This window comes from Nothoprocta perdicaria, unplaced genomic scaffold, assembly GCF_003342845.1.
Source record: "Nothoprocta perdicaria isolate Ctin4 unplaced genomic scaffold, notPer1 scaffold_85, whole genome shotgun sequence".
In the NCBI taxonomy this organism is placed as follows: Eukaryota; Metazoa; Chordata; class Aves; order Tinamiformes; family Tinamidae; genus Nothoprocta; species Nothoprocta perdicaria.
Genome location: NW_020456143.1, coordinates 1,774,133 through 1,788,372, shown reverse-complemented (window position 1 = coordinate 1,788,372; position 14,240 = coordinate 1,774,133). Strand labels below are relative to the sequence as shown.

At 36.6% G+C, this 14,240-nt stretch overlaps 1 protein-coding gene across 2 annotated transcripts in view; it reads left to right on the top strand.

Moving 5' to 3' along the window:
- Window positions 1-14,240, top strand: part of SEMA3E (semaphorin 3E) — a 127,771-nt gene that overhangs the window by 97,532 nt on the left and 15,999 nt on the right. For both annotated transcript variants that reach the window (XM_026052210.1, XM_026052209.1), the window contains 6 exons: window positions 1,751-1,870; window positions 2,936-3,078; window positions 4,144-4,258; window positions 4,589-4,658; window positions 6,991-7,135; window positions 11,514-11,736. In XM_026052210.1, coding sequence (XP_025907995.1) covers window positions 1,751-1,870; window positions 2,936-3,078; window positions 4,144-4,258; window positions 4,589-4,658; window positions 6,991-7,135; window positions 11,514-11,736 — 816 coding nt within the window. The remainder of the gene's footprint in view (window positions 1-1,750; window positions 1,871-2,935; window positions 3,079-4,143; window positions 4,259-4,588; window positions 4,659-6,990; window positions 7,136-11,513; window positions 11,737-14,240) is intronic.

Below are 14,240 nucleotides of genomic sequence, written 5' to 3'. Positions count from 1 at the left end.
TGGAAGCACCTATAAAAATCCCCCAGTGTTTGGAATTTTAAATATGGATTAAAAAGACATGATTATAAGCCTATTGAAGAGGAAAGGCAAAGATCCTCTTAAAGTCAAAAGCGTAAAACTTTTCAGAATTATGTTGAATGTTTTTTTGTGTTGACATCTTCACCAGCCATGCTCATCAGGATTATCTCATTACTTTCCTGACACCTTTGCTTATCTGTTCACATTTTTTGTCCCATCTTTAATAGCACTCTAGAGTAAAAATCAGTTTTTTATATCTGTATAATATATTTCATGGAACTATATCAARCTGAGACTGAGATGTTCAGAGCTGCTCCCAGGATGTCATAGATAAAATTATTTAGCAGCTACTCTGATGATGGAGTGCATCAGCATTACTGCTGCATCAACAGTTTACTTGGATATGCCAATCAGAATGAATAAGCATCATATCAGAACTTCTGAATTTCAGGACTCCTAAATGTCCATCTTAATCAATAGCCTTATGTGAAGAATCCTTATTGATGTCTTTTTCATGTTTCATTGAAAGGACAGAAGCATCATGTTTTTTATTATTGCACCATAATATGCAATAAAATGATATATTTATGCAATGAGGGATTGCATCTTTAAAGAGGGATTTATGACTGATGTAATTCATTAGTTTTAGTTATAAACATTGCCTAGAATATTATTCAGACATTGGTATGGTTTTTTTTTTTTTTTTTTTTTTTTTTTTTTTAACTCTCTGCTAGTTTTTGTTATTTTCTACTGTTGTAATAATTTATATTTACTTCTAATTTCACTTGCCAGTATTTTACAATAAACCATGACTATGTATTTTACAAGGTAATATCCATTCTTTAGGAAGTGAAAATTAAGTGAAAAATATACTCAGCTCTGACTCAACAGAGGTCTATGAACCAGTCCCAACTGTCAAACTCCTTTTCAGAACTATTATTTAGACTTATGATGTCCTTAAATTCGTATATATCTCTTAGCACAACTAAGATTCACCCTTTGAAGTGAACCAGTGAGCAAAGCTTTTGTTTTTGTTATAATCCCTAAAAAATGACAACAAATGTTATTTGAATTGATCAGTCRTGTTTATTTTGATTAGGAGGTAGGAAATTGTGTCACTGAAACATTCCTGCAGATTATCCAAAAACTGGAAATCATTTTCTTCTTTATGTGCAGTTTAAGCCTGCTGTGTTATTTTATAACATACTGCTGCCACCTAGTGACCATAACTGTCTAGTTTTATTAGGCCTAACAGATTTCTAATTTAATCCCACATGGATGTAAAATATATTATTACTAATGCTTGGTCAGTTAATGCACCCATGTCTAACTACAAAGGCAAATTGCTGTTTGTAATTTGTTCAGAAGCCAAGCCAGAAGCAAAGTGAGAGATCTTTATGCTCTTAAATGCTTAAAGGTTTATAAATGGTAAGTGTTGCTAGGGCTAGTCACCTAGGCCATTTAGGAGCCTGACGTTGCAGTTTGATGTTAGCCTTTGTGTGTGCAAATCTATCCCTAAGTCACTGAGTCAATTTTGGAAATAAGGTTGAACCCATTAATGAACTTTCAAATGCTTGTCCACGTTCTCTTCCAAATGCAAATGCATTGTAATGCAGATTGGAGCAAAGTCTACATCTTCAAAGAACTACTGACTCATCTTCTCATCAAAGACTTATGAACCTTGTCTTTTCCCATCATAGGTAATGGTTTTTTTTTAATGTATGGTCTATAGGTGGTGAACTTTTTACTGGACTGTACAGTGACTACTGGGGAAGAGATGCTGCTCTATTTCATACTATGAATCGTATGTCACATATTCGAACTGAACCGGATAATGAACGTCTTTTGAAAGGTACAGGAAGTAGAAGAAGGAAGAACATGGAACCAGAGGTGTTTTATATGACTAGAAAACTTCTGTTAACCAGAAATTAACAATATGTTATCCATACATACATTTCTTAACTGCAGATGAATTTGATTAAACCATTTACTTATTTATTTTTATTATTTCAACAAAACTTGGCTCAGATATTTAGTTTATTCTACACTTGATATCTTAGATTTGCAACTACAGAATACAACTATATTCACTATGAAAATCCCTTCAGAAAATGACCAAGCAAAGGTTCTCTAACAATGTATTGAAAATAAGACTTTTTTCATACAGAATAATAATTTAGAAAATACTTATGTCTTATTGACTGCTTCTTATTGACTGACTCTAACCAAAAGAATGAATACCATTCTCATTTAACAAACTAGTAAAAGCTTTGTCCCAGTCCTGTGGATGAAATTGTTTGCTGCTCTACTTTGTTTTAAGTTRAAAGGCAGACAGCAGAGACCGCAGTTCAAACTTTGCAGTTTCAGTTTTGCATTGAAAAGTTAAAACAAGGAAAAATTGAGAAGGTTTTTATTTCACAACAGAAGCACACAAACCTTCTTCTGACTGTGACACCATACACCATCTATTGGCTGAACTATCAGACCTTTTTCTTTATCTAAAAGACTGTTTGTCTGAAGTTGAGGTTGGCATTCTCGTCTGATTTGTATGTCAAATCAGACATTTGGAGTTTGCCAAAATTTATTCTAACCCAAATTAAAGTATATAAACCCCAGAGAACAGGGCTGGAAAGAGATCATTTTTTTGTTCACATATAAAATGAAATATTGATTTGTGAGTTGGAGCTACAAGAATAGTTTAATACTAATATTTTCCACATGTTATGCAGGTATCCACACACATGATTTTTTTTTTACCTGTTTCTACTACCCTGTTTCCTAACAGTAGATTTCTGACTAGCAATTCTCTCATTCTTTCATTTTATTTTCCTTCTTGCTACCAGTTGATTTTAAAAAATTGAAGAAAGTAATATTTTAATTAACTTAAAATTCTACTCATCTTTATTTTCTTTTAAAGAACCAAAATTTGTTGGCTCATACATGATTCCTGACAATGAGGACCACGATGATAACAAAGTATATTTCTTCTTCACTGAAAAAGCATTAGAGGCAGAGACGAGCACTCATGCCATCTATACCAGAGTAGGACGTGTGTGTGCGGTAAGACTCTTTTCTTTATTCGCTAGTTGAATGGGAAAAAAATGAAAAAGCTCCTTTTTAGTCCCTTACCTTATCATAAAGGCAAATATGGCATCAGTTGATGTGTGGCCAATGTTCTGTTAAATCTCAGAATATATTATTTTAATAGTTCCCTCTTTTCTGAAACCACGTGAATTTTTTATCTCTAACCATAGTTTAACCAAAATCCTACAGACCTTTCTCCTCCACACATCCAAAACTCTGCATGCATTATCATCTGGACACTAACTAACTAATGTTAACTTTCCCTCTGTATGTTATAAATAACATTTGGTTTAACTAATACCAAAAATACAGAGTATAATAAGACAATTAATAAATGTTTTTTAAAGCTTTTACATTTTCCACTGAGCTGTACCAGGCTTGAGAATTCAGAAGATGTTACTCTATTTATACTTTTCTGAGGAAAGAAGAATTCTATTTGTTTTTGTAAGATATCAATGTAAAACTGAGTTAATTAATTAATTTCAGTATAGTAAAGTTTTGATAAAAGTCTTGTAAACTTAAAACAATTTTCAACATTCAGTTATACCGTCTACCTGAGCATAAATCTTTGTATGCTTTTGAGCATGGTACCTGAAGGTCACAGAGCCCTTCTACTAAGTAGTACAGTCCCAACAACAAAGGACATAATTTTGAGTTGCTGAGACATTGTTAGAGCACCATGTAGACACTTGCATCTCCTTCCGTCCCAGTTGTAACTACTCTATATATAGATTCAAGATACTAGCGRAGCACTGAGATCCTAAGCAAAGCTTTTTGCTGATGTGCTTGGTACACCCAGTTAACAAAAATGAAAAATATAGAAGGGTTATAGCAGTTCAAACAGTTGGGCTTGATCATTGCAATGTTAGTGAAAACTAGCTCCAGAGAAATAGTGTCAGAAATGGACATGTGTTTTGAAAATGTATGCTTTGACATTGTGGATAATTGTGGAGTGGATAATTCAGCAGAGTCGAACATATTATAGAGTTGAACTTCTGAACATATTCATCAAAATTATGGCATTTGCTTCTTTCTGCACAGAATGATATGGGAGGACAACGGATGCTGGTGAATAAGTGGAGCACTTTCCTCAAAACCAGGCTAGTCTGCTCTGTGCCAGGGAGAAATGGAATTGATACACATTTTGATGAATTAGGTAAATATTCTTGTCTGTAACAAACTTGTCTGTAACAAAGCCATAATATGAACTTAATGATAATTTATCTTACCCTTAAATATTTTACTTGTTTTCATTAAAAAGTAGTTGGCAGTGTTTTGATTCCAAGGTATATGAATCTTTATACATACACACTTCACTATGATCTGTTATGCCTTACTCTACTATTTTTAAAGATTACTTTAACACCTACATGAAACCAAGTAACACGTATGAGTAAAGTAAGATCACACCTTTAGCAAGCAACGAACTGGCTCTTGTGGGACTGAAAAAAGTACTTTGCTATAATATTGCATTTACATTTTACAGAGGATGTGTTTTTGCTACAAACTCGGGATAACAAAAACCCAGTGATATTTGGACTCTTCAACACTACAAGGTAAACAACAAGAAGAAATTTTAACAGTAGTATGGGCATGTTTGAACAATCTACTGAGGAGAGAGAAGCTGCATGCTATATGTTAGCACACTGTACTGTTTTGTGGTGATCTRATGGTTAATTTAGGCTACTACTAGTTGAGGGGAGCAGCTGTGTTATTGCCAACATTTTGCTCTCCTGATTCATTTTTTTGGAAGTAAGTGAGGCAGATCTAGTCTACTAGGGATGTAGGTACATAACATTTCTTAGTGCTTCACCATGCAATTCAAATATGAATTAATTAGATCATACCTAATTAAAGTGACCAGGATTACCTTCTGGATTCCTCAGAGATGATTGTTTTCTTGGTAATATTGATGGATAGAGAAAAAAAAATACATAAGCTAACACTTCTTGGAAATATGTTACTAAATTTTAAAAGTGGCAAAGATGCTTTCCTAAGGTAAGGATGCTTTCATAAAGCTTGATCTATATAGCAATGGTCTCTCCAATATTCATGTCATAGAATCATAGAATGCTYAAGGTTGGAAAGGACCTCAGAGGTCATCTAGTCCAACCTCCTGCACACGCAGGGTCACCTAGAGCACATGGCACAGGGCTGCGTCCAAGCGGGTTTTAAAGTCTCCAAAGAGGGAGACTCCACARCCTCTCTGGGCAGCCTGTTCCAGTGCTTTGTCACCCTCACTGTCAAAAAGTGTTTTCTTAAGTTCCTGTGGAACTTTTGGTGCCTCAGTTTGTGGCCGTTTCCTCTAGTCCTATCACTGTCCACCACTGAAAAGAGGCCGSCCCCMTCCTCCTCCCTCCCTCCCTTGAGGTATTTATAGACACTGATCAGGTCCCCCCTCAGCCTTCTCTTCTCCAGGCTGAACAGGCCCAGCTCCCTCAGCCTKTSCTCATAGGGCAGATGTTCCAGGCCCCTGATCATCCTGGTAGCCCTGTGCTGGACTCTCTCCAGCAGCTCTGCATCCCTCTTGTACTGGGGAGCCCAGAAATGGACAGAGGGCTCCAGAAGTAGACTCGCTGGGGCTGAGCATAGGGGGACAATCATCTCTTTTGACCTACTRGAGACACTCTTCTTAATGGACCCCAGGATCCCRTTGGCCTTCTTGGCCACCAGGGCACACTGCTGCCTCATTGTCAACTTGACGTCCACCGCAACGCCAAGGTCCCTCTCTGTGGGGCTGCTCTCCAGCAGGTCAACCCCTAATCTGTACTGGTATCCAGGGTTATTCCTCCCCAAGTGCAGGACCATGCACTTGCCCTTGTTGTACTTAATGAGGTTTTTCTCATCACCCAGTTGTTCAGTCTGTTCAGGTGTCTCTGGATGGCAGCGCAGCCCTCGGGGCTATCAGCTATTCCTTCCAGTTTGGTATCATCAGCAAACTTGCTCAGGGAGCACTCCATCCCCTCAACCAGGCCGTTAATGAATAAGTTGAACAGGACCAGACCGAGGACTGACCCCTGGGGGACACTGCGAACTACAGGCCTCCAACTGGAGTTCGCATGACTGACTAYCACTCTGAGCTCTGCTATCGAGCCAATTCCTAATCCACCTCACCGTCCACACATCTATCCCATGCTTCTGAACCTTGCTCAGGAGGATGTTGTGAGGGACGGTGTCAAAAGCTTTGCTCAAGTCCAGATAGACGACATCCACCACTCTGCCCTCATCTATCYGGCCAGTCACTCCATCATAGAAGGCTATCAGGTTAGTCAAGCATGATTTCCCCTTGGTGAATCCATGCTGGCTACTCCTGAGTACCTTCTCCTCCACGTGTCTGGAGACAGCAGTGAGCATGAGCTGTTCCATCGCTTTTCCAGGCATGGAGGTGAGGCTCACCGGCCTGTAGTTRCYYGGGTCCTTCTTCTTGCCTTTTTTGAAGACCGGAGTGACGTTGGCTTTCTTCCAGTCCTCCAGCACCTCCTCTGTTCTCCAGGACCTTCTGAAGATGATGGCGAGCGGCTTAGCTAKGACATCCRCCAGTTCCCGCAACACTCTGGGGTGCATCCCATCAGGGCCCAAGTATTTGTGGGTGTCAATTTTCCTTAGGTGCTCTCTGACCTACTCTTTCTTGTGTGTCTGTTTACCAACCTCAAATTGTGGGATAACAGCACCAAGGTGTCTCAGACAAATGTTATAAATATATTAAAGACTGAGTTAAAGCACATCAGACATAATGGTTATGAGAAAAGCATACAGGAAACATGAAGAAATGTTTTTCCCATCACACTATTAAAGTGTTGTAGTCTTAATTACATAATAACACCATTATTAAATGCAGTGAACATGTGACATGCTACTTTAATAATGTATTTGAATTTTATTTTACAGCAATATATTTAGAGGATATGCTATATGTGTCTACCATATGGCAAGTGTTCGAGCAGCTTTCAATGGACCATATGCTCATAAAGAAGGACCAGAATACCATTGGGCTTTATATGAAGGAAAAGTACCTTATCCTAGACCTGGTTCAGTAAGTACAATCTATTCTCTATTGTTTTGTTAATGTAAGTGAATTTGGAAAGAAAAGAATAAACTAATTTGTACTAATATAAAAATCTTATTGATTTCACAGTTTAGGATATATGTATTTGAAAATATGTATATTCTAGTATTTATGGAATTGTGTGAAATAGCAGTAAATTCTATCAGTCATTGTAACATAGATTTTCACAAAGGAAATCATAGAAGTTAAGTATATAGAGTTTTTCAAAATCCTGCTGGAGTTCTGTGATAAGTTCCTATGGTACCAAAGTTAGGATCTTAGGTAATAGGCAGGAGAGTCATCTCTAGAAGTTTTATCAGATGCTACATTCAGATACAGAGGAAGATACTTACACAAGGCAATTCTTTCTACTGTCTACCAAACCGGGGAAGTTTGTGACAAAATGAGAAAATGTTAAAGCAGGGAGAAAGGAAGGATAATTTTCTGTTGTTAAATCATTTGGTTCCGATTCCTTTTTTTCACCTTCTTTTTGAAAGCATCACATTTCCATAAATTAGATCAGTGCACAGAATAAAAATTATATGTAGATTTTAGCAAATGTAACTAATCAGAAGAATCATTTTCTAAGGCAAGGGACAAATACTCTGACATCGGAGAACCTTTTATCAAGCTTGGTTCTTTCTAGAAGTAATGATCTAGCATGTTCAAAATACGTTGCTTTAGTCAGAGATATGAGTGAGTTAGATTTTGTGACCACCAGATCAGATTCCTGAGCAAAAACACTCAGGCTTTCCATAATTTTCACATAAGTTTCTTTATAAACTTTTTTTTTTTCCTGGGTGGAAAAAAAGTAAAYGAAGAAAAGAAACAAGACATATTTTGAATATACAACTCAGCTGGCATTTTCTACGGGATACTATGAAGTTATACAGGAGTTTTTGTCAGAAGAATTGTTTTRGTGTGTACGTGCTTCAGTTTGTGAATAGAGTTTCTGGGGGAAATCACTTGACATTACTTACAGAAGTACTGGATTTCTACAAGGAATTTCTAATGTCTATGTTGATTTTTCACAGGCATCAGACATAATCCTCATCTCAAGCTCTGTTTCTATTTCCCCCTCTTTTTAGGTGTTTCTGAAGCTTTAATCACAGAAATATCTTAGCCAGGGATTCTCACCCGGACCGGGTGTGAGTAGAGCAGTCTTGCATGCCACTGCCTATCAGTGGTACTTGAGGGTGCTCTTTGCATTGCAGAGACCTGTCTCGTAGGTCAGGCACAGCCAGGGTCTCCCTCACTTTTTGCTTCCTGCTCCAAGTCATAAGGAATCCTGCCAAAGGCAAAGGAATCACAGTAGGCAATTCCAGAATAACCCAGTGAAGAATCAGATTGGAGATTTCTTCTTCTCCCCACACCCTTCAGGATTCTTGGCTCTTTGAGGTGCTGAGACATTTCTAACAGCTATTTGTCTAAACCCCACATACAACTTTCACACTTCACCTCTTTATCTTCTGGTAGGCTGGGAGTTTGTTTTCTAGAGCTTAGTGGTGGAATAAATAGCTGTTGGAGCTTTAATTCTGATATTATTTTTTGCTTGCTAATGGAATTAATATTCTCTTTTATATTGAAAACAATCATATGCATAAGTAAACAATATATGCAAGTCATTCATCACTGAATCACAGGAATGAGAGGTGAAAGGCCTATTAGCTTATCTACTGACCATGACAATACAGCTTTTCTCCCTGTAGCATGATTTTAAATACACATCTTCTTTCATTTTAAATTACTATTTTTCTCTGCTTCTCTTGAGGTTAAAGGCACATGTCAAAATGCATAAAARAATGGTCCAAGAGAGCTTATCTGGTATTTAATCACTATAAATATGATTTAACCACATTGATTARTAAGCTATCACTATAATAATACCAAATACTTTTCATACCACAAAAGCAAATACCAAATGCTTTTTTTCCTTTTTTTGATGTGGATCAAAGTCAGCCATGGGTATTGAGTCAGTATAGAAAAATAGATAAGTAATGTTTGACCAAAACAGGATAACTCAAAGGAATTATTGATTTCCTGTTTAAACACTGATACAAAAAAAATATATTTTTGAGTGACCAAACTGTGGAACCAGATATCTCCCAAGTGGTAGTCAATTTAATCATACCTGTCTCTGTAATGTCTCTTTAATAATATGTGTCTCTGTAAACTGGAGACTGGACTAGTTGACTAGCCAGCCTTAGTGAACAGAGTTTTCATTCSTTTTTCACTGCTCATTTAGGGCATGATTTAGAGGTCTTTTAAAACCAGTAGAATGAAAACAGAGTTTGTGTTGGGCTCTAGACCACAATGCTGAGTTTCACACTCCAAAGAACTGGTCAGCACAGGGGTAAACAGAAGCCTTTCCCAATTAAATATGAGTGACAATGACAAAGAACCAAAAATAAACTATGGTTAGGCATCTCCAAGAGCCAGCATTCTTTGACTTTAGCGAATGAATGGGGAAAGATAGTCTGCAAATGATGAGAAAAGAGCTTAAAGCTAAATAAATTGGAAACCACAGTTTGTCAGTCTTTGCTATCTGACCCTCTCTAAAGTCTGCTGGAAGCATTGCTTCTCCCATAATCCAGATTCCTACTCTACTGATTCACTTAGTGTACATAGACTGTGATGCTTTTGACAATGTCATTAGTTACCTCAAAAATGGTGTTGATATACTTCAGAGGCTGCTGCTGGTTACTTTCTAGAAAAAGAAAAATTAAAAAAGCTTTATTTTGTTAAAAATGAAAAGCCTGTGAAGGATCATTTATRTTAAATCTCTCCAGGGCTAGAACTTTGCAAGGGAACTCGGCAATGCATATTCATTTAATGGTGAATGTCTTGAATGCCTATTCACTGTGTGGCGCATGGAAAGCAGAGATTTAGCCTGTCTTCATGCTCAAACTCTGTCTCTTTATTACAAACAGCTGGTGAAATTCCATCACTAGGTTGATTAGACAATTACTTCAAAGTCAACAGTGAACAAATACTTTTCTGTAGTTAGGCCTCAAAACTGGAAACAAACAGTGCCCCGCTTGACAAGTGCAGGGGTTTGTTACTGTCAATTACAGTTGACCACAAGTTTAAAATTACTGTTTCCAGTAAACATAAAGAGTATTTTATTTCATTTTATTGATTGAAAATCCCATTTAAATATGGAGAGTCTGCTACTGTGGCTTTGGTTGAAATGCTTCTTAAAACCACATTGTAAATGTGAATGTAAATAGTTACTGAGATATTTCCAGCTTGATCATAAATGGTTTCAATTAGACATTGTGAGGCAGATTGGAAATGTAGAATCAATATTCATCTGGGAACTCTATATCCCATCCTTTACAAAGCATCCTAAACTAGCTTCTATGTCTAACACATTAAATTATCCCTAAATTGCACATTTGACCAAAGGAGTAAACATCTTTTAATCAATCAATCATTGAAATAAAGTGTATTTGTTTTGCAAAATGGTAAGTTGATCGAGGCAAACACTGCGACTTCAAGCTAAACTATGATATATAATACTGCCCTCATGTGTTAGGAATTGGAATTAAATGTATAACTGTTAGAAGTTGTGAGATCAAGAATTACTGTTGCTGTTGGCATCATCTTAATTTCTTACGGTGACACATTTCACAGTCAAAGCTAACTAAACCAGAGATTGATTACAAGCATCATCATTCTGCTGTCTTCACATAACTTTTTCCTTTTTCCTTTCTCCTAACTGATTTATAGTAAAAAGATTTGAGGAAGAAATAAACATTATGCCTTTTTATTTTTTTCTTTTTTTGTGAATATTTAAATGTATCAATTTTCAAAATTTCACCCCTAGAATAGCTTCATAAAATAAAAAAAAAAAATTAAACAAAAGAATTCTTTTGAAAATGTGACTGACGTTGTTGTATAGACCTCACTGTCTCCCTAAGTTATCAATAGACCTTGTGTGTATAATTAAGAGTTCCTCCATAAAATTTGGGGTGTTTTATTTCTTTGCATTCTTGTTGTTCATACTTACATTTGAAGAGTGTGATAATAGCTATGTGTCTAGAATCTGTGCACTGAGGGAGAGATATGACCAAAAAAAAAAAAAAGAGGTCAAATATAAGGTTTTAGTATGTTTTAGTATGGCTCTCCCTTGATATGAGAATGACAAAGTTCAACTCATCATTTCCTCTCTCTGTTTCTTATCGTTAAGAACCATGCATCCATAAAAGCACAAGGGCTTTTACTATCCCAGTTCCTACTGTAGTTTTCTGTAGTTTTTATGCTAGGATTCATGTACAGTTGTCTTTACCCTGGAAAACTGCACTTGTCTCTGACAATTTATTTATCAAACCACAGGGATAATCTGTGTTTTATGTTTTTACAGTGTGCCAGCAAAGTAAATGGTGGTCTGTACACTACCACCAAAGACTATCCTGACGAAGCTGTCCATTTTGCAAGGAGTCATCCACTGATGTATCAGCCTATCAAGCCTGTTCATAAGAGACCAATACTAGTTAAAACAGATGGAAAGTACAATCTTAAGCAAATAGCAGTGGACAGAGTGGAAGCTGAAGATGGGCAATATGATGTCTTGTTTATTGGTACAGGTAAATTAAAGAAAATTAAGAGAATTACAGAAAGCAATAACTTTCTGAACTTTGGAATGTGCACAGTCCAGAAATGATAAAGACAGCATTTATTTTAAACAATCACTATTTGCATGACTAAGCTAGTCTTCATTGGCTTCACTAGCTGCCTTACAAAAGAGATCAGTCATTCCAGAAATACAATTCACTGCAGTGATAGCATACAAAAAAGGTCAAAGTATATATCTAAAGCTACACACAAAAAATAATGATAGGAAGCAAGAATCAAAAACAACTGAAAAGACTAGGAAGGCAGATTTAATATACAATTAATTTTTTTTTAATAGGATTTTAAATTCAATTCCTAAATAAGTAGATTTATTTTTAAAACTTAAGACAAGCAGTTCAGCAGAATTGAGCATAGCTCAATTTTGAGCTGAGACTCCAGGAGAAAAGAAGTGATACAATTTTCAAAAATAGACCTGCAAACTGCTGGCTTTATTCCAAAGTTTGTCTTCCCCAAGTCTGACAACTTCAAGTCTAGCTGATAATGTTAAAAACAAAATGCCAACTTTCAAACCTGCATTATGCATGACACAGCTCAGGAACAGAAGGAGACAATCCCCAGGTTTACGGTTCAAAAGGAAATTGTTAGAAGCTTTCTGCCCAGATTTCTTTTCCTTCTCTTTCACTGTTTTTGTAAAATGTAGTCCTTGTTTAAAGAGGATTATTTTTAAACACTTACCAAACAAATGTGAATAAGGTCAAATATGTCACAGAACTGCCCTTATACTAAGCAGTCAGTGAAGGTATGTGAGAAAATAATACATATGAAAATAAGAGGAAGGCCTGGAACTAGGTATGAATGTGGTCACATCTAAACTATCTGGAAAGTATCCCAGGATTCATATATTCACATTTATCAGTTTAATAACAGGAATGGTGTCACAAATTGCTTTGCCAAGGAACATTCCTACAGTGAATTTTTTTTTTACTAAAAAAATTCATCTAGTAAGCATATCTGAGTGTTGAAAAACAAGCATGTTTGCAGAATAGCAAAAGCTGATTTATATTAATACTGTTTTATAAGCATTTTAAATATTGGAATCAATATGTAGTCTAAAAGACTAGTGTTGCCGACGGGGGTCGGCAAGCCTTGTTCACTAGCTGGACTGACCTGGGGTTGTCCTCACCCCAGGGCCCTAGAGCACAGATATCACTATGGGGGATGCGGCAAAATGGCGATTATTGCATAGTTCAGTCTGCCTATATACTCCAGCTGAATGCRGAGACTCACCTACTGCCCAATCGGCAGACTAATTTCAACTTTTCGCCTTGTATGGCATGGGGTTATCAGTAAACTGCATAAATTAATTATGCACCTAACTCCCGTGACATCACGAGATCTTCCGAGCGCGGTGCCCTATGCTATACTATATCATCTACTTTCGCTAATCTCTCTACCTTATTAAGCCCTAAAAACACAAAACTCTTACAGACTAGACTATCACTTATGTCTCTAGATACCAGATTTTATAACAGTCACCAGATTTTTCATATTTCACCCTTGCATTTATGACAGAGATATTGTATCAATTACTTCTGTACATGTCCTCGGTTGAACAAAGTTGAAACAAATAGCACCACTCTTTACAGTTAAGTATGTGCTTTGGAGCTTTGTTGAACTGGTGCCTAACAGCTGCTTAGACTTCTTGAAATGTCTAATCTCAGGTGGCAAGAAATTCCAACATAGGAATTCTGGCTTTAGAAAATCTAATACAAATCCTGTAATCTACCAGCAAAACTCTCATGAAAAACAAAACAACAGGAGTTCCTTTGGTATTAGAATATTAGAAAGATTTAATCTTCTACCCGTATAGATTAGAAAGGCTTATAAAAGGAGAAGTCTGAATGCTAGGCCTAACAGGATTGGAACAGGACTTATGAATATTTAAACTCGAATGCAATTTCTTTTAACTGTCCCTTCACAAAACAGATACCTTTATTACATTTGCTCTTTGAGAAGTGGTATATGACCCCACTTTTTAACAGTTCTTCTTTAAGTTTGTCCCTTTGATCTTTTGCTGAATTGTTTCTTCCCAGTCTTCTTGTCTGCTGAATATTTCCCCTGTAAATCAAAGATAACTGAAAATAATAGAAGAGAGGAAGTGATATTTGCCATAGTTGATGACAGATTTTCAGATTAAGGAAAGCAGGGCTATTAATAGTCATCAAGACAAAACTGAAGTGGTAGAAGACCAGATGCTGTTCTTGCTTTTTAATTTCCTGTAACAGAGTTGTACTGACAGAGAGAAATATCCAAACTTAAGTGTTTCTTAAAATTTTGAAAGTGCAGCTCTTTTCTGGTTCATCTTTCTTTGACTAACAAGCTCTGCTCAATAACACCTCAGTGCATCCTTAGTGAGGGAGTGAGAACCCCCTGTAATGAGCCCCTGAAGGTGTTCGTACTCTTGCCTGGAGGTGTGGAGCTGCTACCAGCTATTAAGGATAGTTAGCAGTTTTCT